This window comes from Pseudophryne corroboree, chromosome 9 (assembly GCF_028390025.1).
Source record: "Pseudophryne corroboree isolate aPseCor3 chromosome 9, aPseCor3.hap2, whole genome shotgun sequence".
NCBI lineage: Eukaryota > Metazoa > Chordata > Amphibia > Anura > Myobatrachidae > Pseudophryne > Pseudophryne corroboree.
In genome coordinates this window covers 197,020,270-197,044,865 of record NC_086452.1, presented here as the reverse complement: position 1 = coordinate 197,044,865, position 24,596 = coordinate 197,020,270, and the positions used below count along the sequence as shown (strand labels likewise).

The 24,596-nt window shown below is 48.4% G+C and overlaps 1 protein-coding gene across 1 annotated transcript in view; it reads left to right on the top strand.

Annotated features, from left to right (window-relative positions):
* The window catches only part of DBT (dihydrolipoamide branched chain transacylase E2), an 83,349-nt gene that overhangs the window by 441 nt on the left and 58,312 nt on the right, over nt 1-24,596 (top strand). Inside the window, exons 2-5 of the mRNA XM_063940072.1 lie at nt 1,739-1,856; nt 21,485-21,560; nt 22,161-22,342; nt 24,250-24,374. Of these exons, the coding sequence (XP_063796142.1) occupies nt 1,739-1,856; nt 21,485-21,560; nt 22,161-22,342; nt 24,250-24,374 (501 nt within the window). The remainder of the gene's footprint in view (nt 1-1,738; nt 1,857-21,484; nt 21,561-22,160; nt 22,343-24,249; nt 24,375-24,596) is intronic.

The window sequence follows — 24,596 nt, the reverse complement described above, 5'->3', positions numbered from 1 at the left end:
TATTCAAAGTTCTGCCCTTGGTATAAATCATACTGCAATGTGAAGTGGCTGCCTACGTATTACGTCAGGTTATTCTTACTGTGCCAAGTGACTCCTTCCGCTGAACGTACACACTGGATAGAGCAACCTATTTAGATTTAGCTCCATGCTTTATAGCAGGGGTGTCCAACCTTTCACCTTCCCTGGGCCACATTAGAAGATGAAAATTTGGTTTGGGCCGCACATAAAATAAAATAACAGTAACGATACCTGATCATCCCAAAAAACCATAGAAAACATAGTTAACATATTAAACTTACTTGGAAATGAAGTTAGTGAGATGTTTGACATTGTTTCTCAGCCACCAATGCATTCCCCCCCCCCCCCCACGCACACTGTAGTTCTCTCCTCCTCCTCTCTCCCCCCCCCCCCCCCCTCCACACTGTGCTTCTTCAAGGGCCCACAAATTTCTCCCGCTGGGCTGAGCTCTGTGCTGCTGCCACGTGTGCCACTATGCAGTAGAGGAGGGCTACACTGTGACTGACAGCGGACCCCAAACCCCCCCCCCCCCCCTCCCTCCCGGACACATTGTACTGCAGTGGCACCTGACTTCATCCTCGTTACCCCCTCCCCCCGAACCAATCTGTACTGTGGAGTTTAGACACCGCCGGCCTCATTTTACTGTTGCAGCGCTGGACATCAAGTCCATCCCAGCTCCCAAGAATCCCCCCGGACACTGTATTGCTGCGTGGCGCTGGACTTCAGACCAGACCCTCCCTTCCCCCGACACTGTACAGCGGTTCAGACCTCCTCTCTCCCCCCCCCCCCCCCCCCGGGACACTGTGCAGCGGCGCGGGCCGTGGCCACGGACTTCAGATCCCGATTTCCCCCCCCCCCCCCCCGGACACTGTACAGCGGCGCGGCCACGAACTTCAGACCCCCCCCCCCCCCCCCGGCTCACTTACAAGTTCTTGTAGAACCAATTTCTCTGCTGGGCTCCTCTACTCTCGTGCTGCTCAGTCACGTGTGCCGCTATGCAGCGGAGGAGGGCTACACTGTGACTGACAGCGGAGAGAGCGTGAGCTGGTGCTGGTCCCAGCGGCAGCAATCCAATCAGGATGTGCTGACAGCCTGCTGGGGCCAGCTCAGCTTCACATGTGGTGTCCGTACTCTGCAAAAAAAATAAAAATGGATGGGGCGGGTGAAGCGCGCTGGCGTCACCGTTGTGATGTGCCCCGGCCTCAAGCGCCGGCAGTGTAACTTGAAACTTTAGAATTTCTTAAAAAATTAAAAATTGCACTGGGCCGCATTACTAGCCGACCTGGGCCGCGGGTTGGACAAGCCTGCTTTAGAATTTCTTAAAAAATAAAAAATTGCACTGGGCCGCATTACTAGCCGACCTGGGCCGAATGCGGCCCGTGGGCCGCGGGTTGGACAAGCCTGCTTTATAGCTTTGGGAATAACCTCTCCATTTTGAAACTATTACTACTTGTTTCTCTTAAACTTACTTCTGCACCTCATCCCTGTGTATCTCTGGGATTTGTTCACTTGTCATGATTAGAATCCCTGAAGGGATAGAAACGTTGACTATTATTACGCACTAAATTGGAATAATTTTCTGTTACTATTTATCTAGAAGCCTGGTGAGTGCCCTGTTCTGGTGTGTATGTCCTGTGTGTGCCCTGTATGTGTTTGGCTGTAATCTATAGTGTTGCTGTCTTTTGACATCTGCAATGTCTTTTTTATTGTTTTCCTCTAGACAAGTTTTAGACAGCTGACCTCAAACAACCGTTTTTTACTAGTAACAACATGCGACCCACAGCCTCATTTTGTGACCCAGCCGCCTTTACAGCTCAGATACTTCAGAAGTGCCTCTGGTAAGAACCAGCAATTTTGTTTTCGAAACAACCCAGTTCAGTCACATTTTATGCGTGTATTACACTGTTCAGGTCAGTCATTTAAAAGGGCCATACATCAAACACTGAAATTGCTTGTTTCTTAGAACAACTTCTGTGGGAATCTGATAGAGTTAAGGTAAAGCATGTATGATATGTGATCGATTTGAAATAGTTATCTATATTGTTAGATATACCAATGTGTCCCATATCATGTTGGCCACAATTTTACTTACAGTAACTTTACCTATAGTGAGATCATTAGCATAAGAAGAAATATTGTGGGAGGCTTATATTCTGAACCAAATATATACTTTTATTTATCCGTGATTATCTGGACACATAGAGCTGATAACAGACAGGTTTACTTGTGCATCAAAAGCAGATGCCTGCTATATGACCTTACTGTTATTCTAATGTGATTATACTGTGAGCACTGAGCTTTGCTCTTTGGTATATTTACCCACTGTGATCAATACGTATCATTATTAAGTTACCCATGTTCCAATAATATATACATTGTGCAAAATTGTGTAATTTCTGCTGCGGGGTACACTGGGCTCCACAAGGATTAACATCGGAGTGTAGAGTAGGATCTTGATCCGAGGCACCAACAGGCTTAAAGCTTTTCACTGTTCCCATGATGCACAGCGCCGCCTCCTCTATAACCCCGTCTCCATGCACAGGAGCTCAGTTTGTAAGTTGGTGCCATGCAGTAAGCAGGCACTTAACAGGAGGGCTGCATTAGGCCGCCTATTCATTGCTTAAATTGAAAGAAAGCACTGAAGATTCTTTTGTCAGACTACAAAGGGTTGCAGCAGGCAAAGTCTCATAAACTTTCCTGTTTGCAGCTCCGTCACCCCCAGCGGCGCTGTATACTCCCGTGCCCTGGTTGCCGGGTCACTGCAGCGGAGGCGCCGATTCCTTCAAATCGTGAGTCACACACACGCCGCCGTCCTCCCGGATCATGGGGCCGCAGGAACAGGGGAGGTAAGGGGCTTCTGTGCCCGCACTTTACCACGATCCAATACGGCCGTAGGAGGCGGGCCGCGCGTGCGCTGGCGTGGACACTGATTACTGGGCCACTAGCCACCAGGGACACTTAATGGGCACATGTCTGGGGGGATTTTACTGTACATAAACCCCATTTTTAACTGCCCGCAGCGCCCGGTGGGGATGCCAGCAGGGGGAGCAGGTCGGACCTGTGGCCCCTCCCCCCAGCCCCAGGGCGCCATTTCTACAAATGTTCCCGCCCTGGAGCTGCTTTCTTCTCCTTCACTCCCGGCCAGCAGCCATCACTGATAGAGCTGTGCTGTGCCTGGGACTGCTGGGGCAAATCCTCCTCTGATTGCCAGTGCTGTGCTTCCAACAGGACACTTAAGTATTCTACCTGTCACTGGGACAGTGTTAGTTAAGAGAGTGCATACATTCAGGGCTGTGTGGTACAAACACCCTGTGATATACATCCAGTGCTTACTGTGTTTGTTATATCTATAGTTCTCACATATAGCCATACTGAGTATTACTTTGTATTGCTAGTCCAGTGCAGTTTTTATGGTACATCATTTCTGCATGTTACGCTTGTGGCTATATTTGTGTGTGTGCATGTAGCTGCTGCGTGGTTGCCTTATTAAAAGGTATTTCTCTGACGTCCTAGTGGATGCTGGGAACTCCGTAAGGACCATGGGGAATAGCGGCTCCGCAGGAGACTGGGCACAAAAGTAAAAGCTTTCTGACTAGCTGGTGTGCACTGGCTCCTCCCCCTATGACCCTCCTCCAAGCCTCAGTTAGATTTTTGTGCCCGGCCGAGAAGGGTGCATGCTAGGTAGCGCTCCAGAGCTGCTTAGAGTAAAAGTTTTAAATAGGTTTTTTTGTTTTTTTTTCAGTGAGACCTGCTGGCAACAGGCTCACTGCATCGTGGGACTAAGGGGAGAAGAAGCGAACTCACCTGCATGCAGAGTGGATTGGGCTTCTTGGCTACTGGACCTTAGCTCCAGAGGGACGATCACAGGTTCAGCCTGGATGGGTCCCGGAGCCGCGCCGCCGGCCCCCTTACAGAGCCAGAAGAGCGAAGAGGTCCGGAAAAATCGGCGGCAGAAGACGTTCCTGTCTTCAATAAGGTAGCGCACAGCACTGCAGCTGTGCGTCATTGCTCTCAGCACACTTCACACTCCGGTCACTGAGGGTGCAGGGCGCTGGGGGGGAGCGCCCTGAGACGCAATAAAACATGTTTTAAACCTTATATGGCTAAAGAAATGCATCACATATAGCTCCTGGGCTATATGGATGCATTTAACCCCTGCCAGTTTTCCTAAAAAAAGCGGGAGAAAAGGCAGCCGAAAAGGGGGCGGAGCCTATCTCCTCAGCACACAAGCGCCATTTTCCCTCACAGCTCCGCTAGAAGGACGGCTCCCTGACTCTCCCCTGCAGTCCTGCTACAGAATCAGGGTAAAACAAGAGAGGGGGGGCACTAATTGGCAGAAAATACATATACAGCAGCTATAGAAGGGAGAAACACTTATATAAGGTTATCCCTGCATATATATAGCGCTCTGGTGTGTGCTGGCAAACTCTCCCTCTGTCTCCCCAAAGGGCTCGTGGGGTCCTGTCCTCTATCAGAGCATTCCCTGTGTGTGTGCTGTGTGTCGGTACGATTGTGTCGACATGTATGAGGAGGAAAATGATGTGGAGGCGGAGCAATTGCCTGTAATAGTGATGTCACCCCCTAGGGAGTCGACACCTGACTGGATGGTAGTATGGAAGAATTACGTGACAGTGTCAGCACTTTGCAAAAAACTGTTGACGACATGAGACAGCCGGCAAATCAGTTAGTGCCTGTCCAGGCGTCTCAAACACCGTCAGGGGCTCTAAAGCGCCCGTTACCTCAGATGGTCAACACAGACCCAGACACGGATACTGACTCCAGTGTCGACGGTGACGAGACAAACGTAATGTCCAGTAGGGCCACACGTTACATGATCACGGCAATGAAGGAGGCTTTGAACATTTCTGATACTACAAGTACCACAAAAAGGGGTATTATGTGGGGTGTGAAAAAACTACCCATAGTTTTTCCTGAATCAGATGAATTAAATGAGGTGTGTGACAAAGCGTGGGTTTCCCCCGATAAAAAACTGCTGATTTCTAATAAATTATTGGCATTATACCCTTTCCCGCCAGAGGTTAGGGCGCGTTGGGAAACACCCCCTAGGGTAGATAAGGCGCTCACACGCTTATCAAAACAAGTGGCGTTACCGTCTCCTGATACGGCCGCCCTCAAGGAACCAGCTGATAGAAAGCTGGAAAATATCCTAAAAGGTATATACACACATACTGGTGTTATACTACGACCAGCAATCGCCTCAGCCTGGATGTGCAGCGCTGGAGTGGCTTGGTCGGATTCCCTGACTGAAAATATTGATACCCTGGATAGGGACAGTATATTATTGACTATAGAGCATTTAAAGGATGCATTACTATATATGCGAGATGCACAGAGGGATATTTGCACCCTGGCATCAAGAGTAAGTGCGTTGTCCATTTCTGCCAGAAGAAGTTTATGGACATGACAGTGGTCAGGTGATGCGGATTCCAAACGGCATATGGAAGTTTTGCCGTATAAAGGGGAGGAGTTATTTGGGGTCGGTCTGTCAGACCTGGTGGCCACGGCGACGGCTGGGAAATCCACCTTTTTACCTCAGGTCACCTCTCAGCAGAAAAAGACACCGTCTTTTCAAACTCAGTCCTTTCGTCCCCATAAGGGCAAGCGGGCAAAAGGCCACTCATTTCTGCCCCGGGGCAGAGGAAGGGGAAAAAGACTGCAGCAGGCAGCCTCTTCCCAGGATCAGAAGCCCTCCCCCGCTTCTGCCAAGTCTTCAGCATGACGCTGGGGCTTTACAAGCGGACTCAGGCACGGTGGGGGCCCGTCTCAAAAATTTCAACGCGCAGTGGGCTCACTCGCAAGTGGACCCCTGGATCCTGCAGGTAGTATCACAGGGGTACAAATTGGAATTCGAGACGTCTCCCCCTCGCCGGTTCCTGAAGTCTGCTCTACCAACGTCTCCCTCCGACAGGGAGGCAGTATTGGAAGCTATTCACAAGCTGCATTCCCAGCAGGTGATAATCAAGGTACCCCTCCTACAACAGGGAAAGGGGTATTATTCCACGCTGTTTGTGGTACCGAAGCCGGACGGCTCGGTGAGACCGATTTTAAATCTGAAATCATTGAACACTTACATAAAAAGGTTCAAATTCAAGATGGAATCACTCAGAGCAGTGATAGCGAACCTGGAAGAAGGGGACTATATGGTGTCTCTGGACATCAAAGATGCTTATCTCCATGTCCCAATCTACCCTTCTCACCAAGGGTACCTCAGGTTTGTGGTACAGAACTGTCATTATCGGTTTCAGACGCTGCCGTTTGGATTGTCCACGGCACCACGGGTCTTTACCAAGGTAATGGCCGAAATGATGATGATTCTTCGAAGAAAAGGCGTCTTAATTATCCCTTACTTGGACGATCTCCTGATAAGGGCAAGATCCAGGGAACAGTTAGAGGTCGGAGTAGCACTATCTCAGGTGGTGCTACGTCAGCACGGGTGGATTCTAAATATTCCAAAATCGCAGCTGATTCCAACAACACGTCTACTGTTCCTAGGGATGATTCTGGACACAGTCCAGAAAAAGGTGTTTCTCCCGGAGGAGAAGGCCAGGGAGTTATCCGAGCTAGTCAGGAACCTCCTGAAACCAGGACAAGTGTCAGTGCATCAATGCACAAGGGTCCTGGGAAAGATGGTGGCTTCTTACGAAGCGATTCCATTCGGAAGATTCCATGCAAGAACTTTTCAGTGGGATCTGCTGGACAAATGGTCCGGATCGCATCTTCAGATGCATCAGCGGATAACCCTATCTCCAAGGACAAGGGTGTCTCTCCTGTGGTGGTTGCAGAGTGCTCATCTTCTAGAGGGCCGCAGATTCGGCATTCAGGACTGGATTCTGGTGACCACGGATGCCAGCCTGAGAGGCTGGGGAGCAGTCACACAGGGAAGAAATTTCCAGGGCTTGTGGTCAAGCATGGAAACGTCTCTTCACATAAATATCCTGGAACTAAGGGCAATTTACAATGCCCTAAGCCAAGCAAGGCCTCTGCTTCAGAGTCAGTCGGTATTGATCCAATCGGACAACATCACGGCAGTTGCCCACGTAAACAGACAGGGCGGCACAAGAAGCAGGAGGGCAATGGCAGAAGCTGCAAGGATTCTTCGCTGGGCGGAAAATCATGTGATAGCACTGTCAGCAGTGTTCATTCCGGGAGTGGACAACTGGGAAGCAGAGACACGACCTCCACCCGGGAGAGTGGGGACTTCATCCAGAAGTCTTCCACATGATTGTAAACCGTTGGGAAAAACCAAAGGTGGACATGATGGCGTCCCGCCTCAACAAAAAACTAGACAGGTATTGCGCCAGGTCAAGGGACCCTCAGGCAATAGCTGTGGACGCTCTGGTAACACCGTGGGTGTACCAGTCAGTGTATGTGTTCCCTCCTCTGCCTCTCATACCCAAGGTATTGAGAATTATAAGACGGAGAGGAGTAAGAACTATACTCGTGGCTCCGGATTGGCCAAGAAGGACTTGGTACCCGGAACTTCAAGAGATGCTCACAGAGGACCCGTGGCCTCTACCTCTAAGGAAGGACCTGCTCCAGCAGGGACCTTGTCTGTTCCAAGACTTACCGCGGCTGCGTTTGACGGCATGGAGGTTGAACGCCGGATCCTGAAGGAAAAAGGCATTCCAGATGAAGTCATCCCTACCCTGGTCAAGGCCAGGAAGGATGTAACCGCAAAACATTATCACCGCATTTGGCGAAAATATGTTGCGTGGTGTGAGGCCAAGAAGGCCCCTACAGAGGAATTTCAACTGGGTCGTTTCCTGCATTTCCTGCAAACAGGACTATCTATGGGCCTAAAATTAGGGTCCATTAAGGTTCAAATTTCGGCCCTGTCGATCTTCTTCCAAAAAGAACTGGCTTCAGTGCCTGAAGTTCAGACGTTTGTCAAAGGGGTACTGCATATACAGCCTCCTTTTGTGCCTCCAGTGGCACCTTGGGATCTCAATGTAGTGTTGAGTCTCCTAAAATCACATTGGTTTGAACCACTCACCACTGTGGAATTGAAATATCTCACATGGAAAGTGGTCATGCTGTTAGCCCTGGCTTCAGCCAGGCGTGTCTCAGAATTGGCGGCTTTGTCATATAAAAGCCCTTACCTAAGTTTTCATTCAGACAGGGCAGAACTGAGGACTCGCCCTCAATTTCTCCCTAAGGTGGTTTCAGCGTTTCACATGAACCAGCCTATTGTGGTGCCTGCGGCTACTAGGGACTTGGAGGACTCCAAGTTGCTGGACGTAGTCAGGGCCCTGAAAATATGTTTCCAGGACGGCTGGAGTCAGAAAATCTGACCCGCTGTTTATCCTGTATGCACCCAACAAGCTGGGTGCTCCTGCTTCTAAGCAGACGATTGCTCGTTGGATTTGTAGTACAATTCAGCTTGCACATTCTGTGGCAGGCCTGCCACAGCCAAAATCTGTAAAAGCCCATTCCACAAGGAAAGTGGGCTCATCTTGGGCGGCTGCCCGAGGGGTCTCGGCTTTACAACTTTGCCGAGCAGCTACTTGGTCAGGGGCAAACACGTTTGCTAAATTTTACAAATTTGATACCCTGGCTGAGGAGGACCTGGAGTTCTCTCATTCGGTGCTGCAGAGTCATCCGCACTCTCCCGCCCGTTTGGGAGCTTTGGTATAATCCCCATGGTCCTTACGGAGTTCCCAGCATCCACTAGGACGTCAGAGAAAATAAGAATTTACTTACCGATAATTCTATTTCTCGTAGTCCGTAGTGGATGCTGGGCGCCCATCCCAAGTGCGGATTGTCTGCAATACTTGTATATAGTTATTGTTACAAAAATCGGGTTGTTTATTGTTGTGAGCCATCTTTTCAGAGGCTCCTACGTTTATCATACTGTTAACTGGGTTCAGATCACAAGTTGTACGGTGTGATTGGTGTGGCTGGTATGAGTCTTACCCGGGATTCAAGATCCTTCCTTATTATGTACGCTCGTCCGGGCACAGTATCCTAACTGAGGCTTGGAGGAGGGTCATAGGGGGAGGAGCCAGTGCACACCAGCTAGTCAGAAAGCTTTTACTTTTGTGCCCAGTCTCCTGCGGAGCCGCTATTCCCCATGGTCCTTACGGAGTTCCCAGCATCCACTACGGACTACGAGAAATAGAATTATCGGTAAGTAAATTCTTATTTTCTCATACGTCCTAGAGGATGCTGTGGACTTCACAAGTAAAAATACACAGCAAGTATATCTTGTGATACAATCCTATATTATACAGAAAGAAATCTGATACACTTAGCCACCTCAGGTATAGCAATATAGGAGTAGTCCACTGAGTGAAAATAGGATTTTAATACCTACCGGTAAATCCTTTTCTCTTAGTCCGTAGAGGATGCTGGGGACTCCAAAAGGACCATGGGGTATAGATGGGATCTGCAGGAGACATGGGCACACTATAAGACTTTGAATGGGTGTGAACTGGCTCCTCCCTCTATGCCCCTCCTCCAGACTCCAGTTAGACTTTGTGCCCAGAGAGACTGGACGCACACTAGGGGAGCTCTCCTGAGTTTCTCTGAAAAGACTTTGTTAGGTTTATTATTTTCAGGGAGACCTGTTGGCTACAGACTCCCTGCATCGTGGTAGTGAGGGGAGAGAAGCAGACCTACTTCTTCTGAGTTCAAGGACTCTGCTTCTTAGGCTACTGGACACCATTAGTTCCAGAGGGTCTGATCACTTGGTTCGCCTAGCTGCTCGTTCCCGGAGCCGTCACCCCCCTCACAGAGCCAGAAGAAAGAAGCTGGGTGAGTAAAGGAAGAACAGAAGACTTCAGTGACGGCAGAAGACTTCAGGGTCTCTGAGGTACCGCGCAGCGGTCGCGCTGCGCGCCACTGCTCCCACACACAAGCTGCACTACAAGGGTGCAGGGCGCAGGGGGGGCGCCCTGGGCAGCAAAAATACCTCATATACATGCCTGGCAAAGAGGTATACAATGCATAGGCACTGTATATTGACCCCCGCCAGTATACAAAAGTAAAAAATTAGCGGGACTGAAGCGCGCAGAGAAGGGGGCGTGGCTTAGCCCTCACAACTCTATACAGCGCCATTTTCTCCTCACAGAGACGCTGGCCCCGCCAAAACACTGTGGAACAACTAACAGTACAAAACGGAAGGGGGCACAGTTGTTTAGTGCACTATGGGTTCATTTATGAAGCACTATATGTGTGTGTGTGTGTGTGTGTGTGTGTGTGTGTGTGTGTGTGTGTGTGTGTGTATATATATATATATATATATATATATATATATATATTATATTATATTATATACGCGTGTGTACATGAGTTGTTAAAGTTTCTGTGTTTTCCCTGTCAGATACTGGAATCTACCCATTATAGCGATTTAGTACACGTGTGTCGAAATGTGTGAGTGCTCTGCCACAAACAGCTATGGGAATTCCTCTGTCGGCATTGCCGACTCCTGATGGTACTTGAGTCAGTAGATGACGTGTCAGCATGTCGGTAGTTGTAAGCTTTTCCAAAGTAAACACTGTATGGGAGACACAGTCGTATGTGGGTGACCCTGTCGGCACCAACTGTTATGACTGGGTGTAAATTAACATGATAATGTAAAAAACCTATACCTGTATATATGTGTGTGTGTGTGTGTGTGTGTGTGTGTGTGTGTGTGTGTGTATGTATATGTGTGTGTGTATATGTATGTATGTATGTATGTATGTATCCGAGATTTGCCCCGGCACTCCTCCTAGTAACTGGCTGAGGTGCCCTTCCTTGTGGACATGCTAGTCCACCAACATGCAGCAAAGAGAAACAGGTGGCACTCACAGACTTGAAAGAAATGTTGAACAAACTCCACTCAGTGAAGAGTTTAATGGAAACAGGTGACGTTTCGGGGACACATCCCCTTCCCTCAGACCCCTTGGGGTCACAAGAATGTTATTTTGCCCGGTTACTACTCCCTGTTGTCGACGAATACTATGTCTTATGTCGACCATAATGTTTCTTGGTTAGATCCACAACATTGGCATTCAGTACATGTTTATACACATTCAGAACACATTAATGTCACTAGGGACCCTGCTGTTCCTGACAAAATACATATATGTATGGTGTGTGTATATGTGTATTTAAATATGTATATTCATATTGCGATTTCTAATGAATGCTGAAGTAAAGTTATTCATTCTCATGTGCTGGTCGCTCTATTGATAAAGCTCTAGGCCAGCCGGGACCAGATGTTCTCAAATCCTCACGAGGAGTCCGAGTATTTATTATTTTCCCGCCGTGGATAGAATAAAGTGAAAGTCAACCCCTGGTCTGCACGGGGCCCTGTCACAAAGGATCGTATACAGGAAGCTAAGTGATATTTTAATTATATGCTTTGATGATATTTGCATTACATACGCATGGGGGAGTGCTTACATTCAGAAATGGTCGGTCACCTTGGCATCCGATATAATTACCCTAGAGAGAGAGGGGATATTCCTTAAGTTGGGTCTTCTCTAGAACATTGCAGCATGCTGCCGTGCGACTACGAGAGGTATGGGCCTCTTGGGTTCGCGGGCCACTACCATGGCCCTCTCGACTAGCAGGGTGTGGTGGATTCACCAAGGGCATGCTGAGGCTGGCTCCGAGGAATACTGGAGTATCTTCCCTAGGAAGGTGTAACCTGGTTTGGGGATGGCTTTGTTAAGTTGATCTTGGCATATACCACTGGTAAGTCTACCTTCTTGAGCTATGTCCCTCACAACGGTTGGTGACGCATTTTTTGTAGGATGCAGTCATTTTGACCGGTTGGATACCGTTTTTTCCCTTTCTTTGCAGGTGGAGGAAGGTGATAAGGTAAGAGGTCTGCAGACTTTTCAAGTTGCAGAAGCAGATATCGTCCTCTGTTTCTACCGCATGTCGCTGGGTCTATCTTGCTGGAGCCCACACAGGTGGGAACTCATCTAATACTCTTCAGTCAGTCCTGGAATGGACCTGGTCCAGTGAGTTAAGAATGGAGTCCAAAGGGGGACATACTGGAGGTTCCAGATGATTCCCCTCACTGATGTCTCAAAATAGAGCTTACCGATTCTCCTCTGGACGGGGAGGTAGTATGCGACGCCATACAAGAGTTGGGTCAGGATCAGGACATTGGCCTGCTGTCCCTGTCACAAAAAAAAAAAAAAAAGCTGTTATTAAAGTTTTTTTTCGTGCTTCTGAGCCCGGACAGCTCGGTCAGAACAATCCCGAAAGATTTCAACTTAAGAAGTTGAACTACAAGATGGAATCTCTCAGGGCAGAGATCTCCAACCTCTAAAAGAAGGAAGAGGGTTTAAATGCGGTTTCATCCGCATTAAGCTTACCTGGGTGCTGGCAGTATGATTGTTTTCCTTCAATAGTAAGAGCCATTATTATTCTGTACTGGGACGCTCTCCTGATTACGGCGAGGTCTGGAAACAAGCGGTACAAATCGTTGTTTCTCTCTGACAGTCTTCAACACAGAGAATCGCTGTTGTTCCTGACGACGCAGATGTCTGAGTTGGGAATAAGATTAGATACTGAACTGTTGAGAGTTTGTTTTTTTCCTGTGGAAACAGATCTGAGGATCCAGAGTCGGATCAGATTTGCTGCAGTGTAAACCCATCAATACGTTCCGTTGACTAAAAAGATGGTTGCGGCCTATGAGGCCATTCGGTGAGCAGGTCAAATGTCAGAGTGTTTTTTGCGGGACCAGTTGGACATGTGGTCCGGGTCTCACCTGCACATGCACCGGAAAATAATCCTATTTTCCAGAACCAGAATAACTTTCCTGTGGTAGCTTCACAGTTTGCACCTCCTAGAGGGACGAAGGTTCGGGATCCAGGATTAGATCCAGGTGTCCATGGATACAAGTCTCCGAGGCTGGAGAGCAGTCTTTCCAGGCGAAGAATTTCCAGAAAAGGTCAAGCCGGGGAGCTTGTCTGCAATAAGCATTCTTGAAAAAGAGCAATTTACAACGGAACATCTTCACTATCTGCCCGTCTTAATTCTGTCGGACGACTTAACAGCAGTGGCGTAAGTAAGCCACTAGGGCGGAACAAGGAGCAAAGCAGCAATGGCAGAAGCCGCAAAAGTTTTCTGCTGGGCGAAAGGGCATGTAAACACTCTATTAGCGGTCTTCGTCCGGGTGTAGACAACGGAGAAATAGACTTCCTCAGCAGACACAATCTCCATCCGGGAGAGTGGGGTCTTCATCAAGAAGTTTTCACAGAAGTGACAAGTCTTTGGGGAATTCCTCAATCAGACATGATGGCGTCTCGCCTCAACAAGAAATTTCAGGGATATTGTTCCAGGTCAAGGGACACTCAAGCAATAGCAGTGGACGCCCTCCTGACACCGTGGGTGTTTCAGTCGGTCTATGTGTTCCCTCCACTTTCACTCTTTCCGAAGGTGATAAACATAAGAAGAACAAAGGTTCAGGCGATCTTCATTGTTCCGGTCTAGCCAAGGAGGGCTTGGTATTCAGTTCTTCAAGACTTACTCCTAAAAGATCCCTGGCCTCTTCCTCTACGAGAGGACCTGTTACAGCTAGGTCCGGGCGTTTATCGAGACTTACCGCGGCTGCGTTTGACGGCATGGCAGTTGAACGCCATATCCTAGCCCGAAAGGGTATTTCCGGTGAAGTCATTCCCATGTTGCTTCAGGCTGGGAAAGGAGTAACGGTGAAGCTTTACCACCGTATTTGGAGGGAGTATATGTCTTGGTGTGAATCCAAGAGAGCTCCTACGGAAGAATTTCAGCTGGGTCGTTTTCTCCATTTTTTGCAAACCGGTGTGGCTGCAGGCCTAAAGTTAGGCTCCATTAAAGTGCAGATTTCGGCCTTATCAATTTTCTTTCAAAAAAGAATTGGCCACCCTTCCAGAAGTTCAGACTTTCGTGAAAGGGGTGCTGCACTCCAACCTCCATTGTTGCCCCAGTGGCACCATGGGACCTTAACATGGTGTTGCAGTTTCTTCCGTCACACCGGTTGGAACCTTTACGAAAGGTTGAGTTAAAATTTCTCACTTGGAAAGTGGTCATGCTGTTGGCCTTGGCGTCCGCAAGGCGGGTGTCGGAATTAGCGGCTTTGTCTCACATGAGCCCTATTTGATCTTCCATGTGGATAGAGAGGAATTGAGTACTCAGCAACAATTTCTGCCGAAAGTGGTTTCTGCGTTTCACTTGAACCAACCTATTGTGGTGCCTGTGGCTACTGAAGCTTTGGCTGATTCGAAGGCTCTCAATGTAGTCAGAGCTTTGAATATTTATGTCACCAGAACGGCTCAGATTGGGGAAACAGAGCCTCTATTTATCCTGTATGCTCCCAACCAATTTGGGGTTCCTGCTTCTAAGCAGACTGTTACACGCTGGATCTGTGATACGATTCGGCATGCTCATTCTATGGCTGGATTGCAGTTACCGAAGTCGGTGAAGGCCCATTCTACCAGGAAGGTGGGCTCTTCTTGGGCGGATGCCCGAGGAGTCTCGGCGGTTTAACTTTGCCGAGCAGCTACTTGGTCGGGTTCAAACATTTTTGCTAAGTTCTACAAGTTTGATACCCTGGTTGATGAGGACCTCATGTTGCTCAAACGGAGCTGCAGAGTCGTCCGCACTCTCCTGCCCGGTCTGGAGCTTTGGTATAAACCCCATGGTCCTTTTGGAGTCCCCAGCATCCTCTAGGACGTATGAGAAAATAGGATTTTAATACCTACCGGTAAATCCTTTTCTCTTAGTCCGTAGAGGATGCTGGGCGCCCGTCCCATATCCTTTTTCTCTTAGTCCGTAGAGGATGCTGGGCGCCCATCCCATATCCATTTTCTCATTTTCTCTTAGTCCGTAGTGGATGCTGGGCGCCCGTACGGTATCTGCAGCTATTGGTGGTTACATTCAGGTGGTGTTTCTTTTCAGTCAAGTCTGTTGCTGAAGTTATTCATACCATGGCATGCAGTATGCTATTATTGGTCGTGTTTACACACAGGTTGTGTTACATTTTCGGTCAGATTATTGCTGTATATTTTTCATGCCGTCGGCTGGTGTTCTTTTGAATGGCACGTTCTGCGGCATGTTCGAGGTGTGAGCTTGTATGACACTCAGTGTTTAAACAAAAAAAATTCTTTCCTCGAAATGTCCGTCTCCCTGGGCACAGTTCTCTAACTGGAGTCTGCCAGTTCACACCTATTCAAAGTCTTATAGTGTGCCCATGTCTCCTGCAGATCCCGTCTATACCCCATGGTCCTTTTGGAGTCCACAGCATCCTCTACGGACTAAGAGAAAAGGATTTACCGGTAGGTATTAAAATCCTATTTTCACTCAGTGGGCTACTCCTATATTGCTATACCTGAGGTGGCTAAGTGTATCAGATTTCTTTCTGTATAATATAGGATTGTATCACAAGATATACTTGCTGTGTATTTTTACTTGTGATTCGTAGTCACCCTATGGTGGTCATTCCGAGTTGTTCGCTCGTTGCCGATTTTCGCTATATTGCGCTCACGGCATAACAAGGATTTTTCATCGTTCTGGTGATCGGACTGTGATTGACAGGAAGTGGGTGTTTCTGGGCGGAAACTGTCCGTTTTCTGGGCGTGTGCGAAAAAACGCTTGCGTTTCTGGGAAAAACGCGGGAGTGTCTGGAGAAACGGGGGAGTGTCTGGGCGAACGCTGGGTGTGTTTGTGACGTCAAACCAGGAACGAAACTGACTGAACTGATCGCAGTGGCAGAGTAAGTCCCGAGCTACTCAGAAACTGCAAAGAAATTTCTATTCGCAATTATGCGAATCTTTCGTTCGCAATTCTGCAAAGCTAAGATTCACTCCCAGTAGGCGGCGGCTAAGCGTGTGCAATGCTGCTAAAAGCAGCTAGCGAGCGAACAACTCGGAATGAGGGCCAATATATCTCTTGAACTCCCGGTCTGTGCTGTCATAGGCACACTTCACCGAGTGTTCTTGCTAGGTATAGTGCTGCTACACCTTGTACCAGGTTGCCCGTTATTGTGCACATTCCTATGTCTGCTACTCGTGGCAACGACGCTGGGGCTTCTCCCACATTGCGTGGTAGTGAGGCCGCAGACGTGATGGAGGAGAATATGGCAGCTGAGAGTTCAGGTTCAGGGGGTTCTTTACCCCCCAGTGGGTCAGTAGCACCTGGGGCATCTCAGGACCCACCTTGGGTTACGTTTTCCACGCTGTTAAACACGCTTGTAACTAAATTGGCGCCCCCTGTGGGACCACCTGTGCCAGTGCAGCAGTTTATGGTCCACGCTATTAATCCGCCATGGGCAGATCAAATCTCCACTCAGTTACAGCATTTGAACCGGTCATTGACTAAATCTAAGTGTCACTCTCTCCCGCCTAAGGCCCTACAGACATGGCGATATGCCGTCAAGTTGCCCGACCGCCGATACGGCAGACGGGCGACCCGGCGGCGGGGGGGGCAGTGACGGGGGGAGTGAAGTTTCTTCACTCCCCCGTCACCCGGCTCCATTGAAGTGCAGGCAAATATGGACGAGATCGTCCATATTGGCCTGCATGCACAGCAGACGGGGAACCAGCAATGAACGAGCGCGGGGCCGCGCATCGTTCATCGCTGGTGATTCCACACTGAAAGATATGAACGTTATCTCGTACAATAATGAACGAGATCGTTCATATCTTTCAGTTACCTCGACAAGTGTGTAGGGCCTATAAGTCATCTTCTAAACGGGCCATTACCTCGTCCCAATCCACTGCTATCCCAGACACGTCCTCTGACGAGGATGGCGCATATACTGATCCCACAGACACTGACACAGATGTTTCTGATGGGGAAGGGAAGTCATTGGTGGATGTCCCGGATTTGACTGAAGCTATTAGGCTCATTCTTCAGGTGTCTGATGATCCTGAGCCTGAGGGTGTCTCTAAGAAACCGGATAGGTTTAAACGTAAGAAGGTGGTTTAAACAAGTTTTACCTCATTCTGAACACCTGGTTGACATACGTCAGGAATCCGGGGGAAATCCAGAGACAAAATTCACACCGAATAAGAGACTGTTGGCTCGCTACTCTCTCTCTGCGGAGGTATGTAAGAATTGGGAAACTCCTCCGCCCATAGATTCTCATGTGGCGCGTATGGTTGTTTCCTCTGCTCTGCCAGTAACTACCGTCACTTCTCTGAAGGAACGGACGGTTAGACGTGTGGAGGGTTGTTTGAAAGCGATTTATACCCTAACGGGGGCTGTGCATAGGCCAACCATTGCAGCAACTTGGGCTGTTGAGGCGTGGGCTCAGGAGCTTGAGGCGGAACTGCCTTCCAACGCATCTGAGCATGCTCGACAATGTCTCTCGTATATTACCACGGCTTCTCTGTACCTTAAGGAGGCGGCCTCTGATGCCGGGGTGCTCGCGGCCAAGGCTGCTACTACGTCCGTCTTGGCCAGACGTATCCTTTGGTTGAGATCCTGGTCGGTGGATATGGATTCCAAGAAAACCCTGGAGGTGCTTCCTTTCAAGAGAGACATTCTCTTTGGAAAAGACCTCAATAAGATTGTGGCTGATCTGGCTACTGCTAAAACAGCTTGCCTACCTAGTACGGCTCCTTCCGCACAGAAGGCTAAAAGTACTTTCCCTCAGCCCTTTCATCCTCCAGGTAAAGCAAAAGCTCAGGCGTATCCAAAGCAAGCTCGTGCTTCCAGACATGCCAAGCCCAGACCGAAGCGTGCCTAGACCACCCGTCAGCCAGCTTCCAAAACTGACATGCCTGCCGCATGACGGGGCGGGCCTCCCTCTGGGGGATCCCAGGGTAGGGGGCCGACTTCTTCTAGGTTTTGCCCAGGAATGGTTGAAGACCACTTCAGATACCTGGGTGAGGGAAGTCGTCGCTCGAGGTTACGCCATACCCTTCAATAATCGCCCCCCTCATCGATTTTGCCTGACAGATGTGCCTCTGGATCCGGCAAAAGCAAACCCTTTGCACTCGGTGGTATATTCCCTCCTGACCACAGGAGTGGTAGTACAGGTGTCTCTGGCTCAGAGAGGCAAGGGGGTACTATTCACCGCTGTTTCTAGTCCCGAAACCGAACGGGTCCTCGCGGCCCATTCTCAATCTGAAGTCCTTGAACAAGCATGTGCGGGTCTCCAAGTTTCGTATGGAAACGCTGCGCTCTATTGTTCTGGCCTTGGAGACAGGGGACTATATGGTCTCCCTGGACATACAGGATGCCTACCTACATATTCCTATTGCGGTATCTCATCAGCAGTACCTGAGGTTTGCGGTGGGCAACCTTCATTACCAATTTCGGGAGTTACCCTTTGGTTTGACAACGGCTCTCCGAGTTTTCACCAAAGTTATGGCGGTCATGACGGCTACACTCCGCCGTCAAGGGGTCAGGATCCTACCGTACTTGGATGATTTGTTGATCCTGGCAAATTCCCTAGAACTTCTCCTGTGTCATCTCGATCTGACGGTCCAGTGCATGAAAGCCCATGGGTGTGGCTTATCACCTGGAAGAAATCCTCCCTGGTTCCTGCTCGGAGCATGTTACATCTGGGAGCGTTATTGGACACTCACAACCAACGGTTGTTCCTGTCTCAGGAGAAAGTCCTGAAGCTTCAGGACAGGATTCGATGCTTCCTATCTCGTCCGCAAGTGTTGATTCATTCGGCAATGCAAGTGATGGGTCTCATGGTGTCTGCTTTCGACATGGTGGAGTATGCTCAATTCCACTCTCTACCTCTGCAGAAGTTAATTCTGACCAAGTGGGACGGCCTGCCTCACCGGATCAGATCTCACCTGATCTCATTGTCTCCGGAGGTCCTGTCACTGAGCTGGTGGTTTCAGGACCAACAATTGAGCAGGGGCCGTCCCATCTGGATATTCAACTGGGTCCTTCTGACGACCGATGCCAGTCTGAGAGGTTGGGGCGCGGTGTTGGAACAACACTCTCTTCAGGGTCGGTGGACCAAAGAGGAGTCTCTGCTCCTGATCAATATTTTGGAACTGCGGGCAGTGTTCAATGCGTTGACAATGGCCCAGCATCTAATACAGAACAGACCTGTTCAAGTACAGTCGGACAATGCCACCACGGTGGTGTACATAAATCATCAAGGCGGCACTTGAAGCGGCATGGCAATGAGGGAAGTATCACGGATTCTTCAGTGGGCGGAGCGCCATCTGCCGGCCATATCCGCAGTGTTCATTCCGGGCGTCCTGAACTGGGAAGCGGACTATCTCAGTCGTCAGGACTTACACGCCGGAGAGTGGAGCCTTCATCCGGAGGTGTTTGAACTTCTCGTGGACACGTGGGGTCTTACAGATGTGGATCTGATGGCGTCTCGACACAATCACAAGGTTCCGGTCTTCGGAGCAAGGACAAGGGATCCTCAAGCTGCCTTCGTGGACGCTCTGGCAATTCCATGGAACTTTCAGCTACGGTATGTGTTCCCTCCGGTGTCACTCCTGCCCAGAGTAATACGGAAGTTCAAGCAAGAAGGAGGACACCTGCTTCTGGTCGCTCCAGTGTGTCCCAGACGGCACTGGTTCTCCGATCTCCTGGGTCTCTCGTGGGATCGTCCCCTTCTCCTTCCACAACGACCAGACCTCCTCGTTCAGGGCCCTTGTGTTTACCAGGATTTGGCCTGTCTGGCTCTTGAAGCTTCCGTCCTGAGGGCCAAGGGTTTTTGCTGAGGCGGTCGTTCAAACTATGTTGATGGCCCGTAAGCCGGCTTCTGCTTGGATCTACCATAGGGTCTGGAATGCTTACTTTACTTGGTGCGCGTCTCACAATCATGACGTTTTCAAGTTTAGTACGGCCAAACTATTGGCCTTTCTACAACAGGGCCTGGATTTAGGCCTGCGTCTGGCCTCCCTCAAGGTTCACATCTCTGCCTTGTCTGATAGGTTTCAGAGAAAAATTGCTACCCTACCTGATGTCCATACATTCACTCAGGGTGTGTTGCGGATTCAGCCTCCTTATGTGCCACCTGTGGCCCCTTGGGACTTGCCGGTGGTTTTGGAGGCCATGCAAGAGTCTCCGTTTGAACCTCTTGCCTCTGCTGACCTTAAGTGGCTTTCCCTTAAGGTCCTATTCTTGCTGGCGATTGCTTCAGCTAGAAGGGTCTTGGACTTGGGTGCCTTATCCTGTAAGTCTCCCTATTTGATTTTTCACTGTGACCAGGCGGTTCTTAGAAAGCGGCAAGGTTATTTACCTAAGGTGGTGTCTTCCTTCCACCTTAACCAGGAGATAGTGGTTTAATTAAAGAGCGGTCTTTGGATGTGGTACGGGCTCTCCGTATCTATGTGAAGAGAACTTCCTCCATTAGGAAATCTGATTCTCTTTTTGTATTGTTTTTAGTTTTCACAAACGTGGCTGGCCTGCTTCCAAGCAGACTTTGGCCAGATGGATTAGAATGGTGATTGCACATGCTTATGTACAGGCTGGTCGTCCGGTTCCTGCTACCATTAAAGACCACTCTACTCCGTCGGCTGGACCTTCTTGGGCGGCCCACCGTGGTGCGATCCTTGAACAATTGTGCAAGGCGGCAATGTGGTCCTCGGGGAACACGTTTGTAAGGTTCTATGCCTTCGATACCGCCGCTTCCCAGGATGCTTCCTTTGGACACCGGGTTCTCATGTCCGCTACAGTGCATCCCCTCCCATGAGGAACTGCTTTAGGACATCCCCGATGTTAATCCTTGTGGAGCTCAGTGTACCCCGCAGCAGAAAACGAGATTTATGGTAAGAACTTACCGTTGTTAAATCTCTTTCTGTGAGGTACACTGGGCTCCACAAGGTGCCCACCCTGACGCACTTAGCTTCTTTGGGTTGGTATTGGCATAGCCGCTGACACCCTCTCCTGTGGTCAGTGTGTGGTGTAATTGGCTACGAGCGATTGTCGTCTCTGGTACCTGCTACTGCATTGGGCTGGTTAACGAAATTGAGCTCCTGTGCATGGAGGCGGGGTTATAGAGCAGGCGGCGCTATGAATTCTGGGAACAGTCAAAAGCTTTGAGCCTGTTGGTGCCTCGGATCAAGATCCTACTCTACACCCCGATGTTAATCCTTGTGGAGCCCAGTGTACCTCGCAGAAAGAGATTTAACAACGGTAAGTTCTTACCATAAATCTCGTTATTATCCAGTACACACATTCTTGATGGTATTCTGTTATCGTAGGTAATCGACACGGTCAGCAGTGTTAGAACAATTAAGGGCTACGGTCTGTATCTACATCAAATGAATAACTCCATTCTCCACTAATGCACACAATATTGCTGTACATGACCTCATACATATTCCCTCTTGCTACCTTATTATTGCACTTCACACACTGTGTATTTGTCACTCTTCAATAGGCATGGTGTCTACTGCTCTGTACTCACTGGTAATCCTGGATGCTCTGTTTAAAATGCAAGCACTTGTCAGCATTCCACTTCTTCTGTATTTGCCTATCAGATGAGCCTAATTGTATCCACACTGCAACCGATATTATCTGTCTCTATTTCCAGCTTTACATGGTCAGATTGTACAATTCAAGTTGTCAGACATCGGAGAAGGAATCACAGAGGTCATAGTGAAAGACTGGTAGGTTAATTAATTGGCCCTTAAACCAGTGTGTTAAATATGATTCTGTTATTTTTCTCTTCCAGTTGAGTAAGTAGTGAAATAATAATTATATTGACTCTGCACAGATTATATGAAAAATATTAGTGTAAAAACCCTGCCAGTCAGGCTTGCAGTTGACCTGTGTGGCCGCATATCTTGGTGCTCCTATAATTTGTATGAGGACATGTTACATTTGTATAGTGTTAGGGGTATAAGTTGCAATGGACAAGAGAGGTCATAGGAAATGGCTGTTGTTCCAACACCCAGCGCTGTTGGGGGCTCTAGCTATTGCAGTTGCTGAGAACATCAGAATATATTCCTCACTTGTTTCTCTTCCCTCTCTCTTACTCTAATCATAATCTGATATATCTTTAGGCATAAATAAACATACATAGATATTATCTCCTGAGCTTGACTAGCGTCTATGAATATATAACTAATGTGTGATAATGGCTACAAAAGAACTTGGTAAAAATCAATTAACAAATCCAAAACCCCCCACAAAACGTTAGTATAGGTGCAGTGTATTTCTTTATCAGTGCAATTATCCATGTCACAACATATAATGTCTGTACTCAGGTATGTGAAAGAAGGGGACACAGTCTCCCAGTTTGATAGTATCTGTGAGGTACAAAGTGACAAAGCCTCGGTCACCATCACCAGCCGCTATGATGGGGTTATTAAAAAGCTGTATTACAATGTGGAGGACACGGCACTAGTTGGGAAGCCTTTGGTGGATATTGATACAGATGCTTTGAAAGGTAAGTGAGCGTGCTCAAGTCCAGGTGTTTACAAGGTGGTGCTCTGAGTAAGGCTGCTGCTCCATTAGAATTCATTGTAGAATGTTTCTTCATCCAGGTGACATTTTGCTATTGTAGAGTCTATTGTCAAAATAGTACGTTACATAACAGTCTTCATATATACTTAGAAGGCATATAATATGTGCACAAAAATTTACACATGATCCCGAATACACATTTCTCTGTACAAGTTATGCCATAAACAACACTACATGGGCAGTGATAGAACGGTAAGCCACATAAATTGACAGTAAAACTGCTTACACAATGCCATGTTACCTTACAATACTATCACATTTGTTTAAACCATATAATTGAATGAAGGGAAATATTCCACTTGTTCCAAATAATAATCCAGAAACGTGATGATAACCCACGTTTGTATACAGCGTATATTATCCTAACATACAAACTTCTTAACTCTTCAAACAATCAGTTGCAGAGTATGGTACCAAGAATAAAGAATCCAACGTGTTTTGGGGGTCATTCCGACCCGATCGCTCGCTGCAGTTTCTCGCAACGATCGGGTCACAACTGCGCATGCCAGCCGTCGTTGCCTAGCGATCACCTCTGAGGCGGTCGCTGGGCTGGATGGCAGCATTAAGCTGCCGTTTAGGGGGGCGCGGTCCGGCCAACGCACGCGTGGCCGGACCGTTGGGGGGGCGGGCCGCGGCGGCTGCGTGACGTCACACGCAGCCGCTGTGACAAGTAGCTCCCGGCCAGCACGCTAAAGCTGCGCTGGTCGGGAGCTACTCTTGAAGTGCAAAGGCATCGCCGCTGTGCAATGCCTTTGCACTTCTGCGGGGGTGGGGGGTGGACCGGCACTGACATGCAGGGCGGACTAGCCCTGTGCTGGGCGTCCCCCCGCATGTCAGTGTGAATGATCGGAGCTGTGCTAAATTTAGCACAACTACGATCAACTCAGAATGACCCCCTTTGTCTTAACTTGCAAAGTTAAACTGACATCATCAGGGCTGTTACCATAACCTGTTACTGATGGTTTGCTTGAAGTGCTCTGAACTCTTGCTTGTATACTGTACATTTGGTTTCAACTAACTCATATTTGCTGCACTTGGAACAATACTATCCTGGGTGGACACCTACTGTGTTGTCAGATAAGTTGTCTTTTACTTTTTCTTTACATAATACATCTACCATTTTATGTAATAACTATCTTAAGAATTTTATTTCTCTGTCTGTGAAAAATATTATGGGAAGATTTAGTGGGGTATGGGTCGTTGGGTCGACTCAACTTAAGGTCGACCACTGAAGGTCGACATGGGCATTAGGTCTACAGGTGAAAAGGTAGACATTAGTTTTTGGACTTTTTTTGGTGTCGTTTTCTTCGTAAAGTGACGGGGAACCACAATTAGTGTACCGTGTCCCCTCGCCTGGCTCGCCATGCTTCGGGCAAAGTTACCGTTCCAATCGTAATCCACGTGGATTGTCAAGTATGGAAAAATCCCAAAAATTTGAAAAACTCATGTCGACCTTTTGACCTGTCGACCTATTGATCATGTCGACCTATTGCATGTCGACCTAATGACTATTGACTTAAGCAGTGTCGACCTAATGACCGTATCCCGATTTAGTGCTAATATCAGATATGCTTTGTGCAAGTACAAATTAATCACCGATAATATAATTTATGAATTTAATAGTTGGATCGAAACTTGTTACACATACAGTTATACTCCATGAATAAACCTCATAAAAACAAACTTGGAATTTTTTATTTTACTCTTGAGCCGGCCATACATTGTATGCTGTGACTTTATTGTAAGCTCATGGAAAAAAGCAACCTATTGCAGAGCAGCTTGTGTTCCCTGGTACATCTTTGTAAATGAGAAAACATTTTTATCCTCTAGATGTGGCCTCTGATGAGGATGTTGTAGAAACACCTGCAGTTTCTCAAGAGCATACACACCAAGAAATAAAGGGACACAAGACCCTTGCCACGCCAGCCGTGAGACGCCTCGCTATGGAGAACAATGTAAGTCTCCTTATCTTGTATCTGGCAGACCCTTGATACATGTGAACCTAATATACATTTAGGGGCAGATTAAATGGAGCCTGAGGTCCTGCTGCACACATATTGGATAATTACAGGAGGAAAACCTTGCTTGTCTTTTGCTTGCACTTCATTGGGACACCAGCAAAGACCAGCAAGGTGTTCCTGCCAGTCAACTCTTCGGAGCCCCTCAGCTTATTGTCT